This window comes from Elgaria multicarinata, chromosome 12 (assembly GCF_023053635.1).
Source record: "Elgaria multicarinata webbii isolate HBS135686 ecotype San Diego chromosome 12, rElgMul1.1.pri, whole genome shotgun sequence".
Taxonomy (NCBI): domain Eukaryota; kingdom Metazoa; phylum Chordata; class Lepidosauria; order Squamata; family Anguidae; genus Elgaria; species Elgaria multicarinata.
The window spans coordinates 13,666,961-13,680,141 of record NC_086182.1 but is presented as its reverse complement, the minus strand read 5'-3'; the positions used below and the strand labels follow the sequence as shown (position 1 = coordinate 13,680,141).

At 42.9% G+C, this 13,181-nt stretch overlaps 1 protein-coding gene across 5 annotated transcripts in view; it reads right to left on the bottom strand.

Moving 5' to 3' along the window:
- Positions 1-13,181, bottom strand: part of DPYSL2 (dihydropyrimidinase like 2) — a 92,682-nt gene that overhangs the window by 48,923 nt on the left and 30,578 nt on the right. For 4 of the 5 annotated variants that reach the window (XM_063139596.1, XM_063139597.1, XM_063139592.1 and 1 more), the window contains exons 2-3: positions 10,922-11,010; positions 6,986-7,170 (exon numbers count right to left, since the gene is read on the bottom strand). In XM_063139596.1, coding sequence (XP_062995666.1) covers positions 6,986-7,170; positions 10,922-11,010 — 274 coding nt within the window. Of the gene's footprint in view, positions 1-6,985; positions 7,171-10,921; positions 11,011-11,280; positions 11,320-13,181 lie in introns of those variants that run through there. The other variant, XM_063139595.1, reaches the window with a different exon arrangement.

Sequence of the window (13,181 nt, the reverse complement as noted above, 5' to 3'; positions counted from 1 at the left end):
GTTGTTTCACGCATTTTAATCTCCCAAGCTACCTGCAGAGCTGCTAGCTCCCTCAAAGAGAGCTGAACTTTGAAGTCTCACATCTCTTTGTTATTTCTGAACAGACTTCAGTGGTACCAGATTTCCCAAGGCCGGGGAGACCTTATTTTCCAGCGCCTTTTATAGTCCATACAGCGGCTGTCGCTGGTTTTAGCAACGGCCCATCAATCAGATCCGTAAGATTCTGCATCTGCTGCCGCATTTCTGCAACAAAATTAGCTCAAGACTTCAAGCCAAAGCCCTGGAAATAAGATGTGGCGTCTTATCTGGCCTGATATGACACAATAATCTTTTGTTTCTATCCTCCCCCCTTTCGGAAAAGACACTCCGCACCTCCCATGAAAGCAGCCCACACTCTTTTTCGAGAAAGAAGGAAGATCTAATAAATCCTATCAACATGACCAGATGCAAAAAAAAGGAAAAAAAGAAACCTTGATGCAATGTGGAAGCTTAAGCAGCTGTTTCCTTCTGTGCTAATTGGCGAGTTGCACTACAGGACTGATGCATGAATGCTTTCATCCAAAAAAGGGACCCAGATAAATCCCAGACTTAAAGCAAGACATAAAATTACACTAGCTGGAACAACAACGGCTGAAATATTTGAGGGAGGAAGCTAGAGAAATAAACCTAGAGACAATAGTTTGCTTCATTCTAGCTGCATTATCAGAGTCTGATGTACCTAAGAGGCTAGATTTCAGCAAAGGGAGGAAGGGAGCAGACTGGGGGAATCTATCCTTCAGCAAAGCAACCTTGCACATAAGGCTGTAAAAATTATTAGCCTACCAAACAATTTTTATTAGTTTGCTGGGGGATGGCAGAGGGTGGATGGAGAGCTGCATTTCTACCATGGGTGTGGAGATGGGATTTCCTTCCTGTAGAAGCCCACACAGTTTCTATACTAGACGCAAATCAAAGACAGTGTGGCACCCTTCCTTCACCAGCCCACTCACTCGCCTCCATGCCATTCCTAATCGCCTATGGCGACCAAGCTAATGCTTAAATACTGCTCTGAATTTAATCAGATGCTCATCTTCTATTTTGGCAGGGATACACTTCAGGAGTTATCCAGGATTCAGACAACGCTATTGCTTCTCAAGTTCTCCTTCTTGAAGTTCAGAATTCCCAAACTACTCGGTTTCTGTTTCCTAAGTGCTCTGTGTGGCCTTCAATAGATGTGAGCATTACTACGCTTGTTTTAAATAATGTTCTCTTCCCCTTTATTTTAATGTGATTTTCCTGTATTATTCTTTTTTTAAAAAAAAAATGTAATTGAAAACCCTGGTGAGCAGAAACATGATTTATACATACTTCTAATAAATACACATGTAACCAAATTTAATAATCCTCCCTTATTCCATTTTTTTAATTTCCAAATTTTGAACGGATCAGTAGCACCACACATATATTGTAGATGTGTGCAGTGATAAAACACTGGCAAAAAAAAAAAAGAAAGAAATAATCTTGGCACAACAGTACAATTGATTGTATCAACTATCTTCTTGCGTAGTGTGGTTTTTTCCCCTCCAGTGCACAGGTGTATATATAACCATCAGTAAGACACTGCACAAAAAGCATATCGGGAACATCAACAAAGAGTCTCGTGGCTGGGGAACTTCAAATAATGCTGGACTACAACTCCCACTGTCCACTGCCATACTGGCTGGGGCTGATGGGATATGAAATCCAACAAAACCTGGAGGCCATAGGTTCCCAACCCCTGCCTTATAGGGAAATATCATGGCAAAAGCATCTCTGGAATACCATCAGCTTCATCGGATGTTATGTTCAACAACTGAACTTTCATCATAAGCTGGAATGTCTCCACTAATTTGCTGACTTATCTCCATGAGTGCAACAATTTGCATTTCATTGACACAACCATGACGGACATCAAACTGTGCAATCTATTCTTATTTTGAAACCAGACGGAACGAACTGGAGTCTGCTCATAGGTGGAGGAAGGGAAAGGGCCATAGCTCAGTCGTAAAGCAAATTCTGGGACCTTGTGCACGGCCTTTGCAAGCAAAAGGTCCCAGAATTCAATTCCTGGCATTTGTAATTGACAGGATCTCGGATGATCAGGCTATCCGAAACCTCGTGGAGCCGCTGTCTGTCAAAGTACAGGATACCGCAGGGTGGGGGGCATGTCTCTCAGCCCCAAAGGCTGAATTCCATTTCGAAGAAGCGCCCAGAAGACACATCCCACTAGTGGGTATGGCCAGAGGCAAAAGGGGCAGGGTCAAAAGTACAAAAAAAAAAAAAAAACCCACCACCAAGCAGATTTAACTTACAATTTCTTAGTGCCAGGAACTAAGCCTTTCTAAAGGCATTCCAAGCTTTTAGAGCGGGAATAAAACTGCACAAAAGCCAGGATATCAATGATCAGTGGAAGGGAGAAAGGGGAGTGGTCCACAGACAATAGACTGGAATCAAATTCAGGGTGGACTCCCCACCCCCTTTGCTTGAGGTTCTCCACTTCTGTGATGCTGGGTGAAACGGTCCAACAACTTCAGTCAGAAAAGGCAGCTTAATAGGTTGGTATGAAAAAATTTCTAGAAACCACAAATTTAATAGATAATTTCCCACCCCCTCATTATAATTGTTTCCTCATGACCAATTCTCTGTCAATTTCAACTCTTCAAACATAGAATCATAGAATAGACGAGTTGGAATGACACCCAGCTCTACCTTTCCTTTTCATCAAACCCAGGTGAGGCAGTGACTGTTCTGAACCAGTGCCTGGGCACGGTAATGGACTGGATGAGGGCTAACAAACTGAGACCCAATCCAGACAAGACGGAGGTACTGTTAGCGGGTGGTTCATCTGTCCAGCGAGGTGATGTTTGCTCTGTCCTGGACGGGGTTGCACTCTCCCTAAAGGATCGGGTCCGTAGTTTGGGGGTGCTCTTCGATCCAGAACTGTCACTTGAGGCACAGGTGAACTCAGTGGCAAAGAGCACCTTTTATCAGCTTAGGCTGATATACCAACTGCGCCCTTATCTGGACAGTGATAGCCTAGCTACAGTTATCCATGCTCTGATAACCTCTCGTTTGGATTACTGCAATGCGTTATACGTGGGGCTGCCTTTGAAAACGGTCCGGAAGCTTCAGCTGGTACAAAACAGGGCAGCACGTTTACTAACAGGGACTGGCTGGCGAGATCACATTACGCCAGTCCTTTTACAACTTCATTGGCTGCCAGTCCAGGTCCGGGCCCGATTCAAAGTGCTGGTATTGACATTTAAAGCCCTAAACGGTTTGGGGCCAGGTTATTTGAAGGAACGCCTCCTCCCATATGTACCTACCCGGACCTTAAGATCATCTATAGTGGCCCTTCTCCGTGAGCCCCTGCCAAAGGAAGTGAGGCAGGTGGCTACTAGGAGGAGGGCTTTCTCCGCTGTGGCACCCCGGTTGTGGAATGAGCTCCCCAGAGAGGTCCGCCTGGCGCCTACTCTGTACTCCTTTCGTCGCCAGCTGAAGACCTTTTTATTTACTCAGTATTTTAACACTTAATTTTAACTTAAATTTAAATTATAGTGTTTTAACTCTGTATTTTAACCTTATATCAATTTTGCTGCGTGGTTTTATCCTGGTTGTGCTTTTTATATTGTATTTTGTATTTGTATTTTTAACTTGTTGGTTGTTTTATGATGGTTTTAATTTTTGTGAACCGCCCAGAGAGCTTCGGCTATTGGGCGGTATAAAAATGTAATAAATAAATAAAATAAAAATAAAATAAATAAATATAAGGCCATCGGGTCCAACATCGAGTCCAGAGCTTTCTCTGCTGTGGCACCCCAGTTGTGGAATGAGCTCCCCAGAGAGGTCCGCCTGGCGCCTACACTGTACTGCTTTCATCGCCAGCTGAAGACCTTTTTATTCTCTCAGTATTTTAACACTTAATTTTAACTTATATTTAAATTTTACTGTTTTAACTCTGTATTTTAATTTTATATCAATTTTGCTGCGTGATTGTGGTTTTTATCCTGGTTGTGCTTTTTATACTGCATTTTGCATTTGTGCTTTTAACCTGTTGGTTGTTTTATTATGGTTTTAATTTTTGTGAACCGCCCGGAGAGCTTCGGCTATTGGGCAGTATAAAAATGTAATAAATAAAATAAAATAAAAAATAAAATAAATAACCCCCCTGCTCAATGCAGGAATCCACCCTAAAGCTGTCCAGCTGCCTCGTGAAGGCATGTAGTGTGGGAAAGCCCATGACCTCCCTAGGTAACTGGTTCCCTTGTCGTACTGCTCTAACAGTCAGGACGTTTTTCCTGATGTCCAGCCTGTGTAACATACTTTCAAATAGTTGAAAAGTGCTATCATGCCTCCCCTCAGTCTTCTCTTCTCAACGCTAGAGTCTTATTTTTTCTAGACCGATATCTATTTTTCAGTAAAGGGATTGGGTATAGTTTCACACAACACACCAACCCCCAGTTTCATTTCCCGGAACAATCCATAAGGCTTAGTGTGTCGTTTGCAGAGTGGGTTGTTGCTTCTTCCATCATCCAAATGTTTACCAGACTTCTTTTTGGCAAAAAACAAAAGCAAAAAGCCCTCTACTCCTTTGTTTCTCTAAACTTGCAATTATCCAAGTGTTTTCATCCCACAGGTTATTTTTTTTAAAAAAAGCTTACATAACACACGTCCCCCCACTCCCAGAGATAAATCTAAGTCAAGTTAAATAATACATGTTTTATATTGGCTCAAGATATTTTGGTGCCAGAGGGGGGGAAATCCAGTTTTGTTTTATTTATTCAAACGATGTATTTGTTGCTTTTCTACTAAAAACTCAAGGGTATGCACATAACACCCAAGAAGATTACCCGCAAAACAGGAACAGAATCAAATTAACCATTAAAAGCTAAACAAGCTTAGAATAAAAACAGGAGCCATAAATCAAAGGCCTTGCTAAAAAAAAATACATCCTCAGCTGATGCCTATAATCAGCCGCTAAGGTGCCTTACAGATCTATCTGCAGAGGTAGTTTCAAAGGTGAGGGACCACCACCAAAAAGGCTCTCTTCTTTGGTAGTCATCCACTTTGTTCTATCTGGCAGGGGCATCCAGAACAGAGCCTCATCAGAAGACCTACAATATCGGGTAGGGTCATAATGGAAGTGGCAGTGTGACCACCCCCTCCTCCTCACTTCTTTTAATTTGGAGCACAAGCCTTTGCCATTCACATATGCAGCTCCCATTTGGTTTAAAAGGGTTTTGCACTGGCATATTCTATGTATTGGAAGGAAGTATAAAATGAGGTTGGGGGAGGCAATTATGCCAATCTGCATATGCTCACTGAGTTCGCTTAATTAGTTCCAAATGCTACAGGAACAGACATCCTGCAGTGTTTCGGCAGGTACCCGAAGGCCAGCATTTCCTTAGATTTTGCAGATGCAGACTCATTTGTATAGCTGCATACCTGGAAGACATTTTTTTAAAAAAAAGCCACCTCCCGTGCAATGCAGGGCGTTCATTTCTGGATCTCGCCTCTGTGCTCCAGGAGCCTTTTTTGTACTACAGAAATCCAGCTCCTGAGATTACGATTTCACACATTGGAAAGGGCACAAGCGCCCAGAAGCCTATCAAAAGTAACATGTTAATCAGATAATCAACTCTGAGGTAAAGGAATGAAAAGAGGCAATGGAGGGACGTTGTATAATTTGGGACGAAGTAAGGGGAGGGGAGTCCCGCATAGGCTCAACTCAGACTAGGGCAAAAGTGAAATTCCCGTCCCTGTGCATTTCAATACTGCATTGATCAGCAATGAAAGGGGGGATGGAATTTCAGCTATTTTAAGGGATTAATTTTACAGCTGGCTGGGGGATGATAAGAGTTGTAGTCCCAAGGCTCCTTAATCTTGCCCATCTTGTATAATTTTATCTGTATGCCACCCTGAGATCCTAGTGATATAGGGACGGATATAAATATTTTAATAAATACATTAAATTAAATCTCCACACAGACACAGTATGTGGCTTCCTCATCCCATGCCTTTACCTACCCAAATCCCTTCACAGTCTCTGAAGAACAATCCATTCAGAGATCTGCAGAAATACCCCCCTCATTAAGCACAGTGCGATTTAAAGTGCTCCAATGAAATCCACTTAACGTCCCACTTTTCAAAAGATAGGAGAACAACCAAGTGATTCCATCTTCCGGTCCCCTCCCAAAACGAAGAGATGTAGTTCTCTGACCCAAGTGGCAAACCATCTGGAGTGGACCGCCTCAGGCTGCATGTGGGGCTCACATGACTGAATGATCCTCCATGGGGGGGGGGGGGATCCCTGCATGTGGAAAACTAGAAGGTCAAGGAGGAAGTTCTAGCTTAACCTTTTTCACTGCTAGCATTCTATGTGTGGGTAATCTGGGACAAATTCATGGAGAATAAAGCTATCAATGGCTACTAATCCTGATGGCTATGTGCTAACTCCAGTAACAGAGGCAGTAAGCCTATGTACACCAGCTGCTGGGGAACATGGGTGGAAGGGTGCTATTGCACTCGTGTGCTGCTTGTGGATTTCCCGTGAGTCCTGTGTGAACAGAATGCTGAACTAGAAGGACCTGTGGTCTGATCCAGCATGGCTCCTCTTAAGTTCTTAATGTATTGATTGATTGATTGATTGATATGGAGGAACATTCCATCACATGAGCCTCCAAATGCAGTCACAAATGGCACAGCCCAGACATGACTCCACCACAAGAATGTGGGCAGAGTTTTGGAACGGTAACAATGACATGTTCTGCTCATTTTCATCTACAAAGGCAACGTTGGGTCAATGCACTATTTCCATCCGCCATACCCCTTATTGATGAGTGGTAGTTGTTTCAACCAGGATGCCTTTTCCTCATTTGACCTAAGAAGAGCACGCTCTCCTCTTCCTCCACATTGCAAATATTGATTTTCAGTCAATTACATTTAGACGCGAATAGCGAGAACTTACTGATCATTGTGGTGCCTCCAGCCAGCGCGGCTTTCGTTCCTTGGAAGAAGTCATCGGTAGAGGTCATCCCCTGGTCAGGCATCTGGAAGCGAGTGTGGACATCGATCCCTCCAGGGATCACCATCCGGCCATGAGCCTCGATGGTCTTCACTCCGCCCGGCACAATCAAGTTCTCTCCTATTTGTCTGAGAAAAGATGTTTTAGGCAGAATCTCAGGCAGATGTCATAACTGCCTGGTCAGTGTCAAACACATGCCCAAGAGTGCCTCTAAACATCCATGAGACACACACCCCATTCTACATTTCTAGAACTTTCCCAGAACGCAACCGCCAAGTGGTTGCATAAACCTAAGCCGCTTTGAGACATCAACGCCATCCCCAGGGGATGCATTAAAAGTAGTGTTAAAAAAAAACACAATTCTTTTACATCTCTGCTTTGCTGGCTATTGTTTCCACCACCCAACAGGCAACTATGGCCTCATGAACCCAAAAGATTGGGTTCATGTATTGTTTGCTTGGCTGTGACCTATGGAAATTGCAGCAGAATTGGGTATTACTGAAGAAGCCGACATTCAGTGCATACCCTTCCCTTGAAATGACAAAGAGCCCTGTTGCACCGTAAAGCAGATGTTGTTGGTCTACAACTCTCATCAGCCTTTGCCAGTATGGTCAACTGTGAAAGATACGCCACTGAAGCCCAAAATTTCTGGAGGGCCGTAAGTTGCCCACCCCTGCCGTAAAACTTAACGAATACCTCAGTCAGCTCAAGCACCAGGCGAAAATAAACTCCACATATGAAAGAAGGCCTGAGGCCTGGGATTTACGGACTGAGATTTGTGTCTGATTTTAAAAGCTCAAGCTGCAGCAAGAGGTGTCCTCTTCAGCATCTCAGAAGAGGATTTATATTGAGCTGAGGATTTCTAAAGTATTGGAGGGTGGGGGGCACTTTGTTTCTCTGATGGATTCCACCTACACCCTTTCTTGTTTGTGTACCGTATGCTCTCTTAGAGGGGTACTGAAGAAACTGAAATTGTACTGCTGCTTAATTCACATTGCAAGTTATTTTATTTATTTTACAACTCTGCGATCAAATATCCCTTTCAATATTTGATCTGCCTGATTTTAGCCACCCTCGAAGCAACTTTATGATTTTAGAGCCTCACCGGGTAAAATATTTATTATTATTATTATTATTTATTTATTTATTTATATAGCACCATCAATGTACATGGTGCTGTACAGGGTAAAACAGTAAATTTAGTAAAAATTAGCAAGGCCCTGCCGCATGTTAGCCAGTTAGCAGGGTTACATAAATGTTGGTGCGTGAACAGGGACTCGAATCCTGGACTTGGGTTGGCCAGTTGGCAGGGTTACACACAGTAGATACGTGCGCATGAGTGATGGGTGCAGCTTTTGGCCCCACCTACGTTGGTCATTGGCCCCGCCTACCACTAACATGCAAACCCCTGAAAGTCAGCCATGAGAGAAGGCAGCTGAAAAAAACTCCCCACCCCTGATTTTCAGCTTGCATTCTAGAAAAGTTTCCAAACCACAGCTTAGATTTTGTGCATTCTATGAAAACATTTGTCTGAGATGCGCATTAAATCTGCACATATGGATGCTACCACATTTCTGTTGTAAAGAAATCACTCGTATCTTAAGAGCCTTGTTGTTGTTTTTAAATTAAGCATATGGCACAGTATAACACATTATGTCTCTGTTGCTGACTCCTCCAATTTTGAATGTTGAGTTAAAGAACAGATGTGTTGAACACGTAGCCAAGATAGTCAATGATCCATGTATTAACCATCCTCCATTCTTCCTCCTCCCCAAACTAATTCATATTCCAAGGAAGATTGGAATAAAAAGTTATTATTATGTCAGAAAGTACATGCGATCCCATTAGTCCCCTAGGTTGGTGGGGGGGGGGAGTTCAATAAAAGTATTGCGGGGTGTTTTTTAAGAAAACATGCAAACTATTTCTTTTCACTCAGAAATTAAGCTAGGGATCTGTAACTGGGATAGATAATGCGACCAAGTTTGCAAGAAATGTTGGAGAGCATTAAAAAAAAATAGAACAGACAAACACACACATTTAACAGTGGGGGAACACAGAATTATATTATATTATTATTTTACATTTCTATACCGCCCCATAGCCAAAGCTGTCTGGGCAGTTTACATAAGATTAAAACAGTAAACATTAAAAATCAATACACAAAATTTTAAACCATAAAAACTAAAAACAGACAGCATACAGACCACATACATTTAAAAACAACTTTCAGTTCTCAGCCAAACCTAAAGAAAGATCCGAGATCAATTAAAAACTCAATGTATGCTGCTAAACGCCTGGGAGAAGAGAAAAGTCTTGACCTGGCACCGAAAAGATAACAATGTTGGCGCCAGGCAGGCTTTGTCAGGGAGATCATTCCATAATTGGGGGGCCACCAATGAGAAGGCCCTCTCCCTTGTTGCCATCCTCCGAGCTTCCCTCGGAGTAGGCATGCAGAAGAGGACCTTACATGTTGAGCATAGTGTACAGAAGACACTAGTGGGAAAGAGAACATACCTCTTTACAACAGCAAACTAGATATGGTCTCGATCCAAGACCCTGGAGACCAGCTGGCAGTCAGAGTAGAATATTGGGCCAGATGGAGTTCCTGGTTTAAGGCAGTTTCATATGTTCCTATGAGAATGGACCCATGTCCAGTTTTTAGCCTGGAAATTTTCATGGCTGAAATTCCTAAGGGATACATCGGACCATGATGGAGGCACTGATTTGAACTGGAGTTTACTGCCTTGGCTTTCCCAGAGCTCTTGCCACTGTATTATCAGTGCAGAGGTGAAGATGAGGTAAAAGTAACTGAGTTCCCTGCATGCCAAGTTGGGTGGCAAGCTGAGCTGCCTGTTGATCACTTGGGTTAGGATGGATTACAACAGGGGTGCAGATCAATGTTTACCCCGAGGGCCGAATTCCATTTCAGAGCAGCTTTTGAAGGGCACATTCTCCAAAGACTGAGTTGAGTTACTAGTAGTAAGAGCCTTAAGGGAAAGGAAAAGGAAAGGAACCTCTCGTGCAAGCACTGAGTCATTACTGACTCTTGGAGGGACGCCAGCTTTCGCTGATGTTTTCTTGGCAGGCCTTATAACGGGGTGGTTTGCCGTTGCTTTCCCCGGCCATTACTACCTTTCCCCCAGCTCACTGGGTACTCATTTTACCGACCTCGGGAGGATGGAAGGCTGAGTCGACCCGTGGGGAGAGTTTCAGCTGCAGAAACTGCTGCTTTACCGCTCTGCGCCACACGAGGGAAAATATGCTAGTATTTTTGGCATTTTGGCTCTACCCCTTTTGCATTCCTCCCTGCCCGAGCTTCTCCAAACTGGAATTTGGGCTGAAAGGAGATTCAGCACCCCTGAGGTGCTGGGACAATTGCAAACATTATTCGCAAAGCAGAGGGGAGAGAGAGAGGAGTTTGTGTCACCCAAGTCTTTCTTGACAACCCAATCACGCAGCCATCAGCATTTACATGTAGAGAGCATAATCTCATGCATGTTTACTCTGCAGCAGATCCCACTGGATTTAATGGGACTTACTCCCATGTAAGCATGCACAGGATTGTAGCCTTAGAACAGTTTTTTTTTTTAATTAAAAAAAATCTTCCTTCACTTAACATTAATACTTAACACTAGTTACCCATTTTTCCCTGAACCATGGATGGGGAAAATGTTGTTGGATTGTAACTCCCTTTAATCCTTGGCTGGGGATGCAGTCCAACATCTGGAAAGCCACATGTTCCCCACTATCCCTGCCCTAAACTTTACCATGCGGCTAAGTTGCCCACCGCAGTTTATTTTATAGGATTTTACATTTCCGATGTACAACCCCACTGCAAACACACACACACACACACACACACAATTGCCGGGTACTTACTTTATCAACCCATCTTCCATGTAAATGTCTGCATAGAAAGATTGGTCATCGTTAACTATTTTACCACCCTTGATCAAAAGGCGATCACTCTGAAATAAAGAGACATCAAACAATTATTGGATGACAGTGTGCAGTGCCAGATTAAAAAAAACAGAGGCGGGGGAATCTAGATTTGAATTATTCAGAGGGCGTTCCATATAAACAAGTCAACTACTGTACTTTCAACTGGAAAGATAAAATAGCTCTTCAGAACCGCAGACGCCTTTCATCAATCTAACCCTCAGTAAAGGAAGCAGTAAAAACGTACGCTCTAGTAATAATAATAAAGAAAAGAGGTTACATTTACAGGGCTTGCTCACCTGTTTAATTAAGCTACACCCAAAGCCAGTTAAAATAAAGATTCAGCTACTACAAAGCGGCACACACTATTTTAGAGGAGGCAAATCAACGGTTTCCTGTAACGTTTCATTTTCAATTTTGCTGTGAGCTTCACTTCCTAAAGACACCCACAGAGGTTCAAGTCATCACTTGGCTTTTTTCAAATCAACGGCAGTCAAGGAAACTAACCCAAAGTCTGTTGCCATGGGATTTACGATACAAACAAGCCCTTTCAGCTCAATTCTAGAAAGGGTTCAATTGAATAGGTACGTTCGCCCTTCTAATGCAGCTACTGTATATTCCAATTAAAACAAATCCAGCCGTAGTTAAGCTGGAGAGGGGGAAAAGGTAGAAAACCTAAGTCATTGCATTTCACTCAGATGAAAATGGTATAGTGGGAAAAACCAAAATGTTGGCATTGCAACAGCAACACAGCTAGCAAACTCCACCTTGGAACATCAGTTCTAAAGAAGACATATTTCTTTTCCATATTGTACACCAGGGATGTGCAGAAGGTAGATCTGGAACTGGTCAACTTCTGGACAATATGCAGCAGATTGGCAAAGATCCCTGATTCTCAATTGTTCAACAAAACACACACACCACCACCACCCTATATTATAGTGCTGAATGAAGAAAGCTTGGACTTAGCCATGTGAGGATTTTTTTACATGGAAAGACTATAAGTTCTGTTCAGTTCTGCTACCCCAAACAAATGTCTGGGCTCAGGATTTTTCCATTCTGGGTGTATGTATTTTACACCAGACTCTGATTGGTGGCTCTCAGGATTCCAGTAAAAAAAACCCACAAAAATACCAAGTAGATCCCACAACCTTGAAGTCAGCCCACTCCTGCCATTCATTAGGGACAGGTTGATCAAGATCTACTGTAGATCTGTAGATGATTTGCTGTAGATCACCAATGGGTTCCAACTCCCCAACAGTTTGATCATGGCGAATCAGATATATATAGAGAGAGATCTTAACTTCTCAACCTCAGTGTTCCTCATCTGCAAAACAGGAGCATAAGCTGGTTGCCTTTGAGCAAGTCTTTGGGGCTGTTCACACAACACCCTAACCCACACTGTGATTGACTGTGGGTTGTTTTGAACCATGAGTTGTTTGTTGAGCCGTGGGTTAGTGTGTTGCCTGAACAGCACCAGGGTGGCTTATTAACCATGCACTGTGGGTTATTTTCTTGAACAAGCCACCTTAAGAAGCCATGGTTTGTTGTTGGGTTGCTCCAGGTGGTTAACAAGTCACACTACATAGTTAACAAGCCCCGCCCCCCTTGCTGTGTTCAAACAATACGATAACCACCCCTAAGAAAATGTGCTGCATTCAGACAACCCACTAAAATACAATACAACTAACAACCCACAGTTCAAAACAACCCATTATGTAATTCAGCTGGTCAGTTTTAGAGTTTTGTGTTAGAATTCCTGATTCTAACTCGGATATAGGATTTATTTATTTTATTTATTTATTTATTACATTTTTATACCGCCCAATAGCCGAAGCTCTCTGGATCTGACATGTAGATCTGTAGCCACACACAGGTCATCCTCGTGGGGTGCAGGAAGTATCTGACTTTACCAACAAGCTTCATTTTACACCTAGCTCCAGTACCAACGCAGCCACTACTTTGTTCCTTGTTCCAGTTTGTTAAAAAAAAAGAAAAAGTACATCCCCAAGCCTGAAATCTGCCCAACTCTATAGGGCCTAATCTACACCGAGCAGGATATTGCACGATGAAAGCAATATGAAAGCGGTATATAAAAGGCAGGAGCCACACCAAGCAGGATATAGCGGTATGAAAGCGGTATATGGTTTGTGTAAATGGGCCCCAACAGTTGTCAGTGCACTTCAATACCACTATAAAG